At 40.7% G+C, this 19,349-nt stretch overlaps 1 protein-coding gene across 1 annotated transcript in view; it reads right to left on the bottom strand.

Moving 5' to 3' along the window:
* Positions 1-4,274: 4,274 nt before the first annotated feature.
* Positions 4,275-19,349, bottom strand: part of LOC142166118 (secreted RxLR effector protein 161-like) — a 40,560-nt gene continuing 25,485 nt past the window's right edge. Inside the window, exon 2 of the mRNA XM_075224537.1 lies at positions 4,275-4,367. Within this exon, the coding sequence (XP_075080638.1) occupies positions 4,275-4,367 (93 nt within the window). The remainder of the gene's footprint in view (positions 4,368-19,349) is intronic.

Below are 19,349 nucleotides of genomic sequence, written 5' to 3'. Positions count from 1 at the left end.
CTTCGTAGGTTCGTGTTCGTCGTCGGTTGGTCGTTGTTTTTCTTTTCAATCCGGTTGGTATATTTTGAGTTTTATTTTGTCCGTATTTTGTTTTGATATTTCTCGAATCTAAAATCGGCAAATGTTTGTTTTGTTCATTGTTTGAATTAATTTTTTTAGTTCGTTCATGTGCTTTGTTTTATTAATTTTCAGATTTCAAATGGAAGTTTAATTAGTTGTTTTTCATGTTTATTTCATGTTTGTTTTATTGTTTAGGTAAGAATTTATTAGTTTGATGTTTGTTAGATTCAAATTGAAATTTAATTGATTATTTCTTCAATTTGTTTCATGTGTTATGTATTTTCCAGAAATTATTAATGTTGTTTAAATCATGTGAATCCGTTGTTTGTTGTTACTATAGATTTAATTCGTATTCATTTTTTGAAGTTGGTTTTAATTCAGTGATTTAATGTGAAGTTATGTTTTGGTTTTAATTTTTGGATCATGCATCTTTGTTATAAGTTTTGTTGGATTTAATTTAAGAAAGATTAGTTGATTATTTGAAGATTAGTGATTTGAATATGTTTATTTGTTTTGTTTAAGTTTAATTCGAAGTTTGAACAAAGTTTGTTTGTTATTGTTATTGAATATTTTCATTCATGTTCATACTTTGTTTGTTTGATTTTGAATCCGAAATTTGTATAGCTTGATTTCTTGTTTATCACTTATGATTATTTCTTGAATTTGTCTCATAATCTTGTTTAAGTTTAATATAGGAATTGTTTGTTGTGATGTTGTTAGAGTTGATTTTAAGTTCAATATTATTGAATTTGGAAATCTAAATATACTTGTTTGATTGTTGTTGTTGAATCTGAAAATAAGATTGTTTGTTGCTAAAAAATATTGTTCAATCAAATTTTAGTTGTTCTTTGTTGTTCAATTTATGTTCATGTGATTTGTTGTTGAAATGTTGAAGAAATCATGTTCATGTGATTTGTTGTTTAAATTTGTGTAGAAATTGGTCATATTGGCTATATTTTGGTTGAGTGTGATTAATTGATTTGTTATAGCTGATGGGGTAGTTTGGTAATTTGCAGTACGTTCAGGGGTAGTTTGGTAATTTCAGTAAGGTCGGAGGGGTAGTTTAGGAATTGTACATTTTGTAATTGTTTATATGAAGCATGGGGGACAAAATGTAATGGGGTGGGTTGTGATATAGTTGTTTAATATAAAAGGAGGGACAAGACAAAATTTAGTGGGGAGGAATCTTGTATTTATTTATGTTAGGCATGGGGGACAAAAAATAATGGGGTGGTGTGATATATTTATTTAATGTAATGGGGATAAGTGGGAAGATAATGTGTTTGGTAGAGAAAATGGATTGAATTTAATTGATTAAAGGGTTTGGATTATATATAAGAAGTCTTGAACACAAGACACAGAGGGATACGAGAGAATACAGAAGAGAAAGAACGAATCTGAACAGAAAGAAAATAAGAGAGAAAATTCCGAAAAAAAATATTTAAACTTTAAAAAAAAAAAATCTTTTGCTTTCTTTCATTGTTTGAAATCAGAATTAATTGTTTTTCATCAAAGCTTGAAGCTTTTGTTTCAAGTTTAATACTCCACCGGTTTGCAAACTCTGTTCCTGGGTTGTTACTGCTATTGGACTTTTGTTGCTGTGCTGTATTGTTATTACTGCGTGGCTGACTTTCTTCTTCTTATATTGGCAATACCAGGTACACAACTGTAATTTTGGCATTTTGTAAGCTGAAATGAAGAACGGAATGTTAAATTTTTAATTTAGTTTTAATTTTTTTTGTATTGTATTTAGATTATTCATGTATTATTATTTTGTCAATCACTGTCATTTGGCATAATTAGACATGTTATAGCGATATATTAAATAACGCCTTAACCGGATTATTAGGAAATATATTCAAGACGGATTACTAATTAAAACTGTTTAATAATCAAAATAGAAGAAATAACGTAAAAAATGGCGTTATTGAATTAGTTTGGCAAAAATTGATTAATTCCTTATTCATAAGTTTTTTTTGTCAACATTAAGTTAATCGGAATCATGTAGTTAGTTTCAGTTAAAACATGAATTAGTTTGCGAATCAAGTATTAGGACATGATGTGAATTAAAACAAAGTTAGTTAAGTTTAAATTGTTTAACTTTTAGAAATATGGTTTAGTAATCAAGTATTTTTTTTAATTTTCAGTATTTGTAAATAATTAATTTCAATAAGCTTAAGTCATACTAACAATATGTTTTAATCCAGCTATGGGATAATTTGTTTTTTTTTTACTTTTTGGGCAATTCCATCTTGTTCGTAATTATCATTTTAGTAATATTACTTTCCATTAATATTTTGTTTTGAATTAGTAATTAATATGTTATTTTTAAGTATGTAGAGATTGACTTCATAATTATGGACAAACTTAGTAATAATAAAGATGTAGTCATTAAAGGGTATTCATAAAATAAGGGAGAATCTCGCTAGCAAATAAACAAATACAAATAATACAAAAAATTGTAGTCCTCCTATCTTATTTATTTATTTATTTTTATATAAGAAAATACCTAGATTTCAAGATGGGCGATTTAGTAAAATTCACGGTCTTACCTAATAATATCATAACGCGTAGTATTTTGGCGCATATTTAATAAGGTTATTTTCTTGAATACGAGTGTACATTTATGTAACCCAAATCACGATCTTGACGAAGTCAAAATGCGTCAACAAATCACGCGTGCACTGGTTGTGGCGTGGCTCGAGATGCGTTTTCACGACGTTGCAATTTTGTATAAAATAAATAATGATAAAAGCGGTTTTTTTTAAAAGTTAAATTTGCACATAAGTTTATAATACTTATTATATCAGATAGTCAAGCCAAATATAACAGTTGAGCGACCGTGCTAGAACCACGGAACTCGGGAATGCCTAACACCTTCTCCCAGGTTAACAAAATTTCTTATCCGGATTTCTGGTTCGTGGACTGTAATACAGAGTCATTCTTTTCCTCGATTCGGGATTAAACTGGTGACTTGGGACACCCTAAATCTCCAAGTGGCGACTCTGAAATAAATAAACAAATCCCGTTTCGACTGTCCTTTAATTGGAAAAAACTCCTTGTACCCTCGCGGGGCGGAAAAAGGAGGTGTGACGGCTCACTGGAGGAACCACCTCTCCCTGGTTGTATTTTTTTGCCCGCTCATTTTTTAGCCACTTGCTTTTGAACCATTGTCTGCAAGGAATACGTATCTAACATTGTTAGTTGAAGCACATAATATGAAATAAACAGTTCAGTTGAATGCAATAGTTGCAGACACAGTTACACAGACAGAGGGGCGCGAACCGCAACAAAAGGCACGCGGTCCGCGCAGTATACTGATACCCACACATGTTTCTCAGAATAAGCCGACGCGATCTGCACTGTTTTGGACCGCGGCCGCGTGGCTTCAGCGCGGACCGCATAGAAATGGCACGCGGACCACGCTGAGAAGGTTCGTCATTGCACACAAGGGGCCACGCGGACCGCGCAAGAATGCTGCGCGGCCGCGTAGGGCAAATATAACTGAGCCGGGATATTTTTCCATTAAGTCCCATTTTTGTTCACAATTTGAGTCCTAAGTGTCCCTACTCAATTAATTAACATGCATTTATGCCCCATGATTCAACCAAAACAATAAAAATCTAAACTAACAGTTAACTAAGAAGAAAAAGGACAAAAATAAGAAGTTATACTAGTAGGGAGTGATTAAAAGAAACAAAAATTAGGCTATGAATAAAATAAACAAGAGTTGTTACCAGGGATTAATGAGAAATCAACTAACTGAGCAAGAAATGCGGATGTACAGTGAAAATTAAAGCTCCAGATGAAAATTTGCGAAAAGGTTCAAATGAGGCCCAAGGCTTCTATTTATAGAAAAACCCTGGGGACTCACAACTTACCTACCAGCGCGGCCGCATGAAAATGGTCGCGGTCCGCGCTGGTTTTTATTCCTTCACATTTGACTGCTCAGCCCACGCGGACCGCACTGTTTTGGTGCGCGGCCGCGTGGAAGTTATCAGAGACTTGGTGATTTCAGCTTTTCCCACGCAGACCGCACTGCTTTGGACCGCGGCCGCATAGGAATTTTATCAGAGAGCATGCCATTTTAAGTTTTCACACGCGGACCGCACAGCAAGGGACGCGGACCGCGTTGAATTTTCTGAGAATGAACTCTCAGCTGCTCAAGCCCACGTGGACCGCACTGCTTTGGTGCGCGGCCGCATAGGCCATTATCAGGGACTGACCATTTTTTGCACTTTTGCCCTGCACTGGTTCAACATTATTCCCTGTAACACTTCACAAATTATCAGCTCAAAAATCCTACTCTACAACAGAAAAACAAAGAAAAGGAAAAAAAAAGACATGGGTTGCCTCCCAAGAAGCGCTTGATTTAACGTCGCGGCACGATGCATGTTACCATCACAGTCATTTCAAATGAATGCATGCCACCACGTGGCTGTCATCAATCTTTCCCAAATAGTGCTTGACACGATGCCCATTGACTCGGAAAACTTCTCCATTTTTATTTTTGAGATCAATGGCACCAAAGGGAGTTACACCAACCACTTCAAAGGTGCCGCTCCACTTAAACTTCAGCTTTCCCGGAAATAACCTCAACCGGGAATTGAAAAGAAGAACCATGTCACCAACTTTGAATTCCTTCCCTCGGGCATACTTGTCATGAAGGTACTTCATCTTGTCCTTATACAAGGACGAGCTAGAGTAAGCATGAAACCTAAACTCATCAAGTTCATTCAATTGCTCAACCCGGAGATTTGCAGCTACATCCCATTCTAAGTTCAACTTTTTCAGAGCCCACATAACATTATGTTCCAATTCTACTGGAAGATGACAAGCCTTCCCAAACACCAAACGATACGGCGACATACCAATCGGAGTTTTGAAAGCTGTATGATAAGCCCAAAGAGCATCATCCAATTTCTTTAACCAGTCGGTCCTATTTGCATTGACAGTCTTGGACAAAATACTCTTGATCTCATGGTTGGACACCTCAACTTGGCCACTCGCTTGAGGATGATAATGAGTGGTCACCTTGTGATTTACCCCATACTTGGATAGCAAAGAGTCAAAAGCCCGGTTGCAAAAATAAGAACCCCCGTCACTGATGATAGCACGTGAAGTACCAATCCTCGTGAAAATACTCTTTTTCAAGAACACCACCACACTTCGAGCTTCATTATTTGGCAAAGCTATGGCCTCAACTCATTTCGACACATAATCAACCGCTACCAAGATGTAAGTGTTGCCACAAGAACTTACGAATGGTCCCATAAAGTCTATCCCCCAAACATAAAAAATGTCAACCTCTAGAATCGTGTTAAGGGGCATCTCATCTTTCTTCGAAATCCCTCCGGCACGTTGGCATTCATCACATCTTTTCACAAAGTCACCGGCATCCTTGAACAAAGAAGGCTAATAGAAACCACAACTCAATACTTTAGACGCCGTCCTCGCCCCGCCATGATGGCCACCATAGGGCGAAGAGTGACAAGCTTGCACAATACTCAATTGCTCTTTTTCGGGAACACACCGGCGAATTACATCATCGGTGCAAATTTTGAAAAGATACGGTTCATCCCAATAGTAGTCCAAGCAATCCCGCTTGAGCTTCTTCCTTTGGTTAGAAGAGAGCTCATACGGAACCACACCGGTAACAAGATAATTGGCAATGTCGATAAACCATGGCATGTCTAGCATTGAAACCAAGAGGAGTTGTTCATCTGGAAAAGCATCATTTATCTCAAGGCCGTCCAAAGGCCTCCCTTCCTCCTCCAATCGAGACAAGTGGTCCGCCACTTGATTTTCACTACCCTTTCTATCAACAATCTCCAAATCAAATTCTTGAAGAAGAAGCACCCATCTCATTAACCTCGCTTTAGAATCTTTCTTCGTCATCAAATACCTAAGGGCGGCGTGATGGGTATGAATAATCACTTTGGCCCCCATAAGGTATGGTCGAAACTTCTCCATGGCAAAAACAATGGCAAGCAATTCCTTCTCGGTGACCATGTAGTTCCTTTGAGCTTCATTCATTGTCTTACTTGCGTAGTACACCGGATGGAACATTTTGTTGATTCTTTGGCCCAAGACCGCCCCCACCGCAACATCACTAGCGTCGCACAAGAGCTCAAAAGGCAAGCTCCAATTTGGTGCAGTAATGATGGGGGTAGTCGTCAACTTTTGCTTTAGAAGCTCGAAAGCCTCCATACATTTCTCATCTAACACATATTTGGCATCTTTCTCTAGCAATTTACACAACGGGTTAACTACCTTAGAGAAGTCTTTGATGAATCTTCGGTAGAAACCCGCGTGACCAAGAAAACTCCTCATCCCTTTGACAGAAGTAGGGGGAGGGAACCTTGAGATAACCTCAATTTTTGCCTTATCAACCTCAATCCCTCTTTTTGAAATTTTGTGACCCAACACAATTCCTTCTTCTACCATAAAATGGCATTTCTCCCAATTGAGAACCAAGATTGTGTCTTCGCATCGGGCCAACACACGATCCAAGTTTTGCAAGCAATCACCAAATGAGTCCCCAACCACACTAAAATCATCCATGAAGACCTCCAAAATGTCCTCCACCATGTCAGTGAAGATTTCCATCATATATCGTTACCCCGGCAACGGCGCCAAAAAGTGATCACAACGGACTCAACCTGAGGAAGAGTGGGCGCTAATACTTTTACCCAATAGCGGTATCGGGGTCAATTTTCCACAGGGAACTTCAATTTGGAGTTGCGTGTTTGTATAGTCTAGGACTATGTTTTAGCTCCTAATTGATCTTCTAACATTTTTGGTTTTCTTTTGATTAATAGCTACAATTTATCAACTACAATTGTAAAACTAAGTTATGCTAAAATTATGATTCTAAGTTGTATGCAATATAGAGAAAGGCACTAGGGTCGTGGCATGTACCTAGGTGGTCAACTAACGGGTAGAGATTCCTAATGCAAGAATGATGACTATGAGACTTATGCTATAACCGTTGCACTTTTGCATTCACTCTCACACCTCTCGGTAGAGAGAGTGATTTTGCCCAATTGCCTCTCTTGAGACCAAATGGGTAGGCCATTTTACCCAAGCAACTTATGGTTCAAGTTGGGTAATTACTCTCTCGAGGTTTAACCCGTTAATTGGGACTACCATTCTCATGGGTCCATCCCAATTCCTTGTTGGAATTAATCTTGGGGTCATAGACTCTCTTTCTCAAGAAGAGTCAAGACTCACTAAGCTAGACTTAGTGTTTGCAACCACCAAATCTTAATGAAAACATAAGATTAATTCAAATAACAAATACCCAACATCATTCATGCACTAAACAATCACACCCATTAATTACCCACACTAGGGTTGAGCCACAACCCTAGCTAATGGGTTTAGCTAGCCATAATAGAAACAAAAATTGAAGAAATAATAGATGAAATTGACATAACAATTAACTACAATGTTAATCTACTCAAATCCACGTTAATACTAGAAAAATTGCCCAAAATAGGCTAAAATCATGAAATCCCGAGTTCAGCTGCTCTATGCTCTCAAAACAGATCTCGAAAAAAAACTACTTCTAAAAAGTAAAATGTTCTATTTATACTACACAGGAAAAACCAGACAAAAATACCCCTGAGGGTCTGGCGCGGACCGCGCATAAATGATGCGCGGCCGCGTAGGGTTTTGGGCCTTCATATCTTGCTTCTGGGACTGGGGGCGCGGACCACACAAAAGTGACGCGCGGCCGCGTGAACTTCATCCACGCGGACCGCACTGATTAGGTGCGCGGCCGCGTGGGCTTTTGCCTTGAATGATTGAGTCTCTCATACTCTTAGGCGCAGACCGCGTAAAAAGGGACGCGGACCGCGCAGCTTGACTTGAAGATATCATGTCTTCTGAACTTTCCTACGCGGCCGTGTGGCAGAACAGTGCGGACCACGCAGGTTGAACTTGAAGATGTCCAGCTTCTGAACTCTCCTGCGTGGCCGCGTGACAAAACAGTGCGGACCGTGCAGGTCCTTTTGATCCCCCCTTTCAGTTGTCTTTTAACACTTGGCAGATTTGACTCCTTTTTGAGCCGATCTTTAGTATTTGTCGTCTTGTCGCTCAAACCTGCAATCAAGCGCAACTTGTAAACATTTTGGGACTAATTTCTGACAGTTAATGCACAAAGCTTAGGTAAAAATGGGTATAAAACATGTAGGAATCGCAGTTATCAGGGTGAGCATGGTGTGGGGAAGATAACAATTCCAAATGGAAGGAACATCAAATAAACGAAGGAAAACAACATAACTCGGATATTAACAAAGAATCAGAAATCAATAAATGCACGACATCACCCTTCGTGCTTTTACTCTCATCCTCACCAAAGCAATCATATAATAAAAATGTACAGGGCATTACCCTTCGTGCTTTTACTCTCTTTCCTCACCACATAATCAATATAATCGGCACGAAATGGTACATCGTGCGGTACGACATCACCCTTCGTGATTTATACTCTTTCCTCACAATCATACACGGCATCGCCCTTCATTTACACTCTTTCCTCACAAAAAAAACAATGCATGGCATCACCCTTCATGCTTTAACTCTCTTCCTCACCCAAACAACAATCACAAACAATAGGGCAAGGGAATAAAGGAAATTTGCAACAAGAATTCCGGCAAGGGAACAACATCAATAACATCAACATCCCAGCAAGGGAGATAACAAATAAGCCAACAATAGCCCGACAAGGGTGAAAACATAATAATCCCTTCTTTTTCTCACTTTTACTTTGCAATTCACTTCACAACTCGAGCCAATGCTCTAGAGGTTCAACTATCTCTTGCACTTTCACAATTTGTTATGCAACTTGAGCCAACGCTCCTCAATGTTCATAGGTCACAATTTCCTTCCACAATCTTTGTACAACAAATAGAAGCTCCCACTAAGGCATGAAAGATACAAAGAAGTTATGATAATCACAATATAAAGACTCACGGGCATGCTAGACACCAACTTATAAATACTCGTCACCATACCTATACGTCGTACTCAACAATTACTACATAGCAAATAAGACGCAACTCCTAATCCCTCAAGCTAAGGTTAGACCAAACACTTACCTCGAAGCCAAGAACACAATTCACGATTCAATTATAGCTTTACCCCTTGATTCCACCACAAAATCACAAATATCTAGTCACAAGTTACTTAATTACATCAATAAACGCCAAATGAATCAATTTGAATGCATAAAAATGAGTTTTCCAAAGTTTTGCCCCAAAAGTCAAAAAATTGCCCCCAGGCCCACATGGTCAAAACCCAAGGTTCGAACCAAAACCCGATTACCCATTCCCCCACGAACCCAAATATATAATTTGTTTTGAAATCGGACCTCAAATCGAGGTCCAAATCCCCAATTTTTGAAAAACCTAGGTTCTATCCAAAACACCCAATTTCTCCTTGAAAACTATTGATTTTAAGTTGAAATCATGTTAAAAGATGTTAATGATTGAAGGAAATGAGTTAAAATTAACTTACAATCGATTTGGAAGAAGAGTTGTTCTTGGAAAATCACCCAAAGGAGTTTGTGTTTTGAAAAGATGTGAAAATGGGTTTAAAATCGTCTAAGTATAAAGTTGCAGGTCGCAGGTATGGGAAATGCGAATAGGGGTTCACAATTGCGAACCCCGTCCTCTGCTAAGTTGGGGTATGCGAAACAGGGTTCGCATTTACGAACCCTTCAGGAAGGCTGGACTTTCGCATTTGCGAAAGGGACCCTTGCATTTACGAGTTGGAATTTGCGAGAGGGGAGTCGCATTTGCGACTCAAGGCTGAAATAGGACTAATCGCATTTGCGATCAAAGCCTCGCATTTGCGAACAAGATAGGCGTGGGCTGGTTTCACATTTGTGATCCAGGTTTCGCAAATGCGAAGCCTGCAGGCTTGATCATACCAGCAAAGTTTCTGCAACTTTTTGAGTCTAAAAATCCACCATGTGGCCTATCCAAAACTCACCCGAGCCCTCGGGTCTCTAAACCAATTATACACACAACCTCAAAAATATCCTACGGACTTATTCGTGTACCCAAATCACCAAAATAACATCATGAACATCGAATTAGACCTCAAGATCAATGAAATTTCTCAAAACTCCTTTAAATATCAAATTTGCATTTAAGGTCCGAATCATGTCGAACGAATTTCATTTCTCACTAAACTTCACAGAGTTATCTTAAATCATATATAAGACTTATACCGCGCGCCGAAACTAAGATACGGGCCCGATACCAACACGTTCTAATCAAAATTCATTTCCAAAACCTTTAAACAATTTCAGAAAATAATTTTCTTTAAAAAATTCATTTTTCGGGCTTGGGGCCTCACAATTCGATTCTGAGCATACACCCAAGTCCCATATTTTCCTTCGGACCCTCCAGAACCGTCAAATCACGGGTCCAGTTTCATTTATCCAAAACGTTGACCGAAGTCAAATTAATTCATTTTATAGTCAAAATTTATCCATTTTTTTTACAGAATTTCACATTTAGGCTTTCCGGCTACGCATTCGGACACGCAAATCAAGGTGATGCTAAGAGATGTTTTTAAAAACTCGCGAAGCCTGCAGGCCTGCAATGCAACAGTTGAAATCTGCAACAACCGTTCGTCCTCAAACGGACAGAAGAAGGAAGTACCAGAGTCGGGGAAAAGATGGGGATAACGGCTCCGCATATCGGACTCAGACTCCCAGGTCGATGCCTCAGCAGGCTGACCTCTCCACTGAACACGAACAGAAGGAAAACTCTTCGATCTCAACTGACGAACCTGCCGGTCTAGAATAGCTACCGGCTCCTCCTCATAAGACAAGTCCTTGTCCAACTGGACAGTGCTGAAATCTAACACGTGGGATGGATCGCCGTGATATTTCCAAAGCATGGACACATGAAACACTGGATGCACGACTGATAAGCTCGGAGGCAACGCAAGTCTATAAGCCACCTCCCCCACTCGATCAAGAATCTCAAACTGGCCAATGGACCTAGGGCTAAGCTTGCCCTTCTTCCCAAATATCATCACGCCCTTCATAGGCGACACTCGAAGCAATACCCGCTCACCGACCATGAATGCTAAATCACGAACCTTGTGGTCGGCATAACTCTTTTGCCTAGACTGAGCTGCACGAAGCCTATCCTGAATGATCCTGACCTTGTCCAAGGCATACTGAACTAGATCCGTACCCAACAACCGAGCCTCTCCCGGCTCAAACCATCCAACCGGAGACCGACATCGCCTACCATACAAAGCCTCATACGGAACCATCTGAATACTCGACTGGTAGCTGTTGTTGTAGGAAAACTCTGCTAAAGGCAAAAACTGATCCCACGAGCCTCCAAAGTCAATGACACAAGCTTTGAGCATATCCTCCAAAATCTGAATAGTCCGCTCGGACTGCCCGTCCGTCTGAGGATGAAATGTTATGCTCAACTCAACCCGCATGCCCAACTCTCATTGAAATGCCCTCCAAAAATGCGAGGTAAACTGCGTACCTCGGTCCAAAATAATAGACCCGAGCACACCATAAAGACAAACAATCTCCCACATATAGATCTCAGCTAACCTCTCGGAAGAATAAGAGACAGCCACATGAATGAAATGCGCTGACTTGGTCAGCCTATCAGCAATAACCCACACTGCATCGAACTTCCTCTGAGCCTGTGGGAGACCAACAACAAAGTCCATAGTGATACGCTCTCATTTCCACTTAGGAATCTCAATCTTTTGAAATGAACACCGTGCCTCTGATGCTCGTACTTAACCTGCTAACAATTCAAACATTGAGCCACATATGCAATGATGTCCTTCTTCATTCTCCGCCACTAATAATGCTGCCGCAAATCCTGATGCATCTTCGCGACGCTCGGATGAATAGAGTACCGGGAACTATGGGCCTCTTCTAAAATCAACTCTCGAATCCTATCCATATTAGGCACACAAAGTCAAACCTGCTATCTCAAAACTCCATCATCACATAAGGTAACCTTCTTGGCACCTCCGTGTTGCACCGTGTCTCTAAGGACACACAAATGGGTATTATCATACTGCCGATCTCGGATACGCTTAAATAATGAAGAGCAAGCGACTGTGCAAGCTAACACATGGCTGGGCGCAAAAACATCCAACCTCACAAACTGATTGACCAAAGCCTGAACATCCAAAGAAAGCGGTCTCTCACCGACCGGAATATAAGCAAGACTGCCCATACTGACTGACTTCCTACTCAAAGCATCGGCCACCACATTGGCCTTTCTCGGGTGATATAAGATAGTGATATCATAATGTTTCAACAACTCCAACCACCTCCTCTGCCTCAAATTCAACTCCTTTTGCTTGAACAAATACTGAAGACTCTTGTGATCCGTGAACACCTCACATGCCATGCCATACAGATAATGCCTCCAAATCTTCAACGCGTGAACAATGGTTGCCAACTCCAAATCATGAACCGGATAGTTCTTCTCATGAATCTTCAACTATCGCAAAGCATAGACAATGACCTTGCCATCCTACATCAATATTGCACCAAGTCCAATATGAGATGCATCACAATATACTGTATAAGGCCCTAAACCTGTGGGCAATACCAACATCAGTGCCGTAGCTAGAGCTATCTTGAGCTTCTGAAAGCTCTCCTCACACTCATCCGGCCATCTGAACTGGGCACCTTTCTGGGTCAACCTGGTCATCAGGGCTGCGATAGATGAAAACCCCTCCACGAAGCGACGATAGTAGCCTACCAATCCCAAGAAACTCCAAATCTCTGTAGCTGATGCTGGTCTAAGCCAGTTCTTGACTGCTTCAATCTTCTTCGAATCAACCTGAATACCCTTCGTTGATACAACATGACCCAGGAATGCAACTGAACTCAACCAGAACTCACACTTCGAGAACTTAGCATATAACTGACTATCCCTCAAGGTTTGAAGAACCACTCTAAGATGCTGCTCGTGCTCCTCTCGGCTGTGAGAATAAATAAAAATATCATCAATGAAGACTATCACAAACGAATCCAAATAAGGCCTGGATACTCGGTTCATCAAATCCATAAAAGTTGCTGGGGCATTTGTCAACCCGAATGACATCACCAAGAACTCATAATGCTAGTACCGAGTGCGAAAAGCTATCTTAGGGACATCAGATGCCCTAATCCTCAACTGATGGTGGCCATATCTCAAGTCAATCTTTGAAAATACCTTGGCACCCTAAAGCTGATCAAACAAATCATCAATCCTCGGCAATTGATACTTATTCTTGATTGTAAACTTGTTCAATTGCTGGTAATCAATACATATTCTCATCGATCCATTCTTCTTCTTAACAGGCAACACCGGTTCACCCCAAGGCAAAACACTCGGCCTAATAAAACCCTTCTCAAGCAAGTTTTGCAATTATTCCTTCAACTCTTTCAACTCTGGTGGGGCCCTACAATACGACAGAATTGAAATGGGCTGAGTGCCCGGAGCCAAATTAATGAAAAAGTCAATATCCCTATTGGGTGGCATACTCGGCAAGTATGAAGGAAAAACCTCAGTTTACTCACGAACAATAGGCTCAAAATCAATAGAAGGAATCTCTGCACTAGAATCACGCATATATGCCAAATAGGCCAAACACCCCTTCTCGACCATATGCCAAACCTTCACATAAGAGATAACACTACGAGTAGAATGACTAGGAGTCCATCTCCACTCTAAACAAGGCAAACTCGGCAAACCTAAGGTCACAGTCTTGGCATGACATTCCAAGATAGCGTGGTAAGGTGATAACCAGTCTATCCCCAATATGACATCGAAATCAACCATGTCCAGAAGAAGCAAATCTACGCGAGTCTTAAGACCCCCAATCACAACTATACATGAACAATGGACTCGATCTACCACAATAGAATCACCCACCGGTGTAGACACATAAACAGGGGCACTGAAATAATCACTAGGCATGACCAGATACAGTGCAAAATAAGATGACACATACGAGTACGTAGACCCTGGATCGAATAAAATAAATGCATCTCTATCATAAACCAGAACCATACCTGTAATAACTACATATGAATCCTCAGCCTCGGGCTTGGCTGGAAGAGCATAACATCGGTACTGGGCCCCACCACCCAAAACTACATCTCTAGGACGACCTGCTGCTAGCTGGCCTCCACTTCTAATACCTCTACCTCCACCTCTAGCACCTCTACCCCCACCTATAGCTGGCTGGACGAGCCGTGGAACACCTGGTGCCTGAACCATGGCATGAGAACCCTAATGCTGAGAACTACTCGGTGCTTGAGGGCAAAACCTAGTAATGTGACCTATATTACCACAAGTGTAACAAGCCTTCGGCTGCTGAGTCTGCTGGCCCTGACAACCTGAATGACCACCCCAGAAACTTTGAAGCAGCGTTGCACTGATAGGAGCAGGTGGTGCACTGTAAGACTGCTGATCAGAATACTGCATCTGAGGACTACAGCCACCTGAAGCACCATGAGAAACCTGAAGTGCCGACTGAAAAGACCTAGAGAGATGGCCTCTACCATATGAATCCCTACCTCCAGATGAGGTACCACTGAATCGGCCTGAATGACGGGGCCTATTGTCTGACCCATGACCACGTCCCCATGACAGAAATATCTCCACTCTCCTAGCCACATTGGCCGCCTCCTGGAAAGATATCTCACTCCCAGCCTCCCTAACCATCTGGAGACGAATCGGCTAAATAAGTCCATCAATAAACCTCCTCACCCTCTCTCTCTTGGTGGGAAGAATGATAAGAGCATGGCGAGCCAAGTCGATGAATCTGGTCTCATACTGGATAACAATCATAGAACCCTGCTGGAGATGTTCAAACTGCCTCTGATAGACCTCTCTCTGAGTGATAGGGAAAAACTTCTCTAGAAATAGCTGCGTAAACTGGTCCCAAGTTAAAGCTGGCGATCCGTCTGGTCTAGCTAAACAGAAATCCCTCCACCAAGTCTTGGCGAATCCAGACAAACGAAAACTAGCAAAATCGACCACATTGGTCTCAACTATCCCCATGTTCCTGAGAACCTCATGACAACTGTCTAGATAATCCTAGGGATCCTCAGTAGATGCACCGCTGAAAGTAGTAGTGAACAGCTTGGTGAACCTATCCAACCTCCACAAAGCATCAACAGACGTAGCCGCTCCATCACCGGTCTGAGCTACCACACCGGTTGAACTGCTCCAACTGTCTCAACTGCTGGAGTCTGAATCTGGGGAGCTACCTGCTCCAGAGTGCGAGTAGTAGGAGTTTGGGCTCCTCATCCAGCTTGAGAGACGGCTGGTGCTACAAGAAGCAAGCCTGCTCGAGTGACACTCTCCATGAGGCCCACCAGAAGGACCAGAGCATCCTGAAGAACTGGGGTAGATATAAACCCCTCTAGGACTTGAGCTGGGCCCACCGGAACTGCTGGGGCCGGAACCTTATCATCAAAGTCAACCTGAGGCTCCGCCGCTGGTGCTGCTGTTCGGGGCTGAGCTCTACCCCTACCTCACCCTCTAGCACGACCTCGACCTCACCCTCTACTCCTCATGGGAGCTGTTGCTGGGGGATCAAGCTGCTGGTAAGTGGATGAGGAAGCGCGTGTTCTCGCTATCTGCGAAAGAACAGAGTAGAAATTCAATTAGCATTGTGAAACCAAACCGCACGACATTAAATAATAAATGTGAAGTTTTTCCTAACTCTGTAGCCTCTGTGGATAAATATATACATCTCCGTACCGATCCCTCAGACTCTACTAAGCTTGTTTGTGAACTGTGAGACCCATGTAACCTAGAGCTCTGATACCAACTTGTCACGACCCGGATTTCTCACCCCTCGGGAGTCGTGATGGCGCCTACTAGTGAGAGCTAGGCAAGCCAATCCTTAACTACTTACTTCATTATCCAGTTACTTCTTTTTAACAAATATAAGTTGATAACATGAAAACAACGGAACTTTAAATAATTAAGCGGAAGATAACAATTAAATGTCTGAAATCTGCATCTATTATAAATACTTAAGTCTTAGCCACCCAAAACCTGGTGTCACAGTATCACAGACGGTCTAATATTTACTACGTACAAAGTTTGAAGAAATAATAGTACACTATTTCTGAATGTAAGGAAAATGAAACATGAAAGTAGGGATAGAGGGAGATGACAGGGCCTGCGGATGCCTGTAGGTCTACCTTGGATCTCCGTGTGGACTGATGGTAGCCTCGACACTATGGTCCAAAAGCTGTTCCGGAATCTGCACATAGTGCAGAGTGTAGTATCAGCACAACCGACCCCATGTGCTGGTAAGTGCCTAGCCTAACCTCGGCGAAGCCATGATGAGGCTAGAACCAGACTACCAAATAAACCTATGCAGTTCAAATGTATACAACGGAAAAGAAATACAGAAATAACCAATCAATATGGGAGGGGGATCATGCTGTGGAGGAGATAACAATTCCAAATAGAAAGACATCAAGTAATGAAAGAACAACATAACTCGGATATTAACAAAGAATTAGAAATCCATAAATACACGACATCATCCTTCGTGCTTTTACTCTAGTCCTCACCAAAGCAATTATATAATAAAAGTGTGTAGGGCATCACCCTTCGTACTTTTACTCTCTTTCCTCACCATATAAATTATAAAATCAGCACGGAATGGTACATCGTGTGGCACAACATCACCTTTCGTGCTTTACACACTTTGCTCACAATCATACACGACATCACCCTTCATGCTTTACACTCTTTCCTCACAAAAAAATACAAACAATGTACGGCATCACCCTTCATGCTTTAACTCTCTTCCTTACCCAAACAACAATCACAAACAATAGGGCAAGGGAATAAAGGAAATTTGCAATAAGAATCCCGGCAAGAGAGATAACAAATAAGTCAACAATATCTCGGCAAGGGTGAAAACATAATAGTCCCTTCTTTTTCTCACTTTTACTTCACAATTCACTTCACAACTCGAGCCAATGCTCTAGAGGATCAACTATCTCTTGCACTTTCACAATTCGTTATGCAACTTGAGCCAACGCTCCTCAATGTTCGTAGGTCACAATTTCCTTCCACAATCTTTGTAAAACAAATAGAAGCTCCCACTAAGGCATGAAAGATACAACTAAGTCATGATAATCACAATATAAAAACTCACGGGCATGCTAGACACCAACGTATAAATACTCGTCACCATGCCTATACGTCGTACTCAATAATTACCACATAGCAAATAGGACTCAACTCCTAATCCCTCAAGTTAAGGTTAGAACAAACACTTACCTCGATGCCACGAATACAATTAACGATTCAATTATAGCTTTACCCCTTGATTCCACCACCAATTCGCTCGTATCTAGTCACAAGTTACTTAATTACATCAATAAATGCCAAATGAATCAATTTGAATGCATAAAAATGAGTTTATCGCCCCGGGTCCCACATGGTCAAAACTCGAGGTTCGAACCAAAACCCGATTACCCATTCCCCCACGTACCCAAATATATAATTTGTTTTGAAATATGACCTTAAATCGAGGTCTAAATCCCCAATTTTTGAAAAACCTAGGTTCTACCTAAAACACCTAATTCCCCCCCCCCCATGAAAATCATTGATTTTAAGTTGAAATCATGTTAAAAGATGTTGATGATTGAAGAAAATGAGCTAAAATTAACTTACAATCGATTTGGAAGAAGAGTTGTTCTTGGAAAATCGCCTAAAGGAGTTTGTATTTTGAAAAGATGTGAAAATGGGTTTAAAATCATCTAAGTATAAAGTTACAGGTCGCAGGTATGGGAAATGCGAACAAGGATTCGAAATTGCAAACCCCGACATCTGCTAAGTTGGGAAATACGAAACAAGGTTCGCATTTGCGAACCCTTCAGGAAAGCCGGACTTTCGCATTTGCAAAAGGGACCCTCGCATTTGCGAGTTGGAATTATCGAGAGGGGAGTCGCATTTGCGACTCAAGGCTGAAATAGGACTAATCTCATTTGCGAGCAAGACAGGCTTGGGCTAGTTTCGCATTTGCGATCCAGGCTTCGGAAATGCGAAGCCTACATGCCTGATCATACAAGCAAAGTTTCTGCAACTTTCTGAGTCTAAAAATCCAATCCCGTGGCCTATCCAAAACTCACCCGAGCCCTCGGGGTTCCAAACCAATTATACACACAGCCTCAAAAACATCCTACAGACTTATTCGTGTACTCAAATCACCAAAATAACATCATGAACATTGAATTAGACCTCAAGATCAATGAAATTTCTCAAAACTCCTTTATACATCAAATTTGCATTTAAGGTCCGAATCACGTCAAACGGATTTCCTTTCTTTCCAAACTTCACAAAGTTATCTTAAATCATATATAAAACCTGTACCGGGTGCCGGAATTAAGATACGGCCCCGATACCAACATGTTCTAATAAAAATTCATTTCCAAAACCTTTAAACCATTTCAGAAAATAATTTTCTTTAAAAAATTCATTTCTCGAGCTTGGGACCTCAGAATTCTATTCCGGGCATACGCCCAAGTCCCATATTTTCCTACAGACCCTTCGTGACCGTCAAATTATGGGCCCGGGTCCGTTTACCCAAAACGTTGACCGAAGTCAAATTAATTTATTTTATAGTCAAAATTTATTATTTTTCACAAATTTTCACATTTAGGCTTTCCGTCTAAGTATCCGGACTGTGCACGCAAATCGAGGTAATGCTAAGAGAGATTTTTTAGGCCTCAGAATGTAGAATTTTATTTTTAAACAAGTGATGACCTTTTGGGTCATCTCACAATCCAAACAAACAATGTCTTTTGAAAACCCAAATTCAAATTCAATGCTTCAAATCATTTTAATGGTTGTCAATGGTGGAGGGGTTATAGATTTTCGCTGGTTTTAGAAGAGGAAATAGTGGGTGATTGAAGAAGAAATTGTGGGGTGTGGTTTGATACGTGGGTAAGAGGGTGAGATTTGGAGAGAGAAAGTTGGGGGGAGTGGGAATATACGGTAGAGTTAAATTAGGAGACTAATTAATACCATTAAAACCCCTAAAATGTACATAAATGGTAATTAGGTATATAAAAGGTAATTATATTAGAAGTTAAGCATGAAGGGTAATATAGTTTACTATATGGCATAGGAATGTAAAAATCCCATTTTATAGATGGAATGTCAAAGTGGCATGTTCATAACCGACTTTAGAATTCTAATAATATTAGTTTACACAAATTTGTATTTTTTTAATTTCAAAGCTCTAAT

The sequence above is a fragment of the Nicotiana tabacum genome, chromosome 11, assembly GCF_000715075.1.
Source record: "Nicotiana tabacum cultivar K326 chromosome 11, ASM71507v2, whole genome shotgun sequence".
NCBI classification, from domain to species: domain Eukaryota; kingdom Viridiplantae; phylum Streptophyta; class Magnoliopsida; order Solanales; family Solanaceae; genus Nicotiana; species Nicotiana tabacum.
This window is presented reverse-complemented; position numbering and strand designations above follow the sequence as displayed.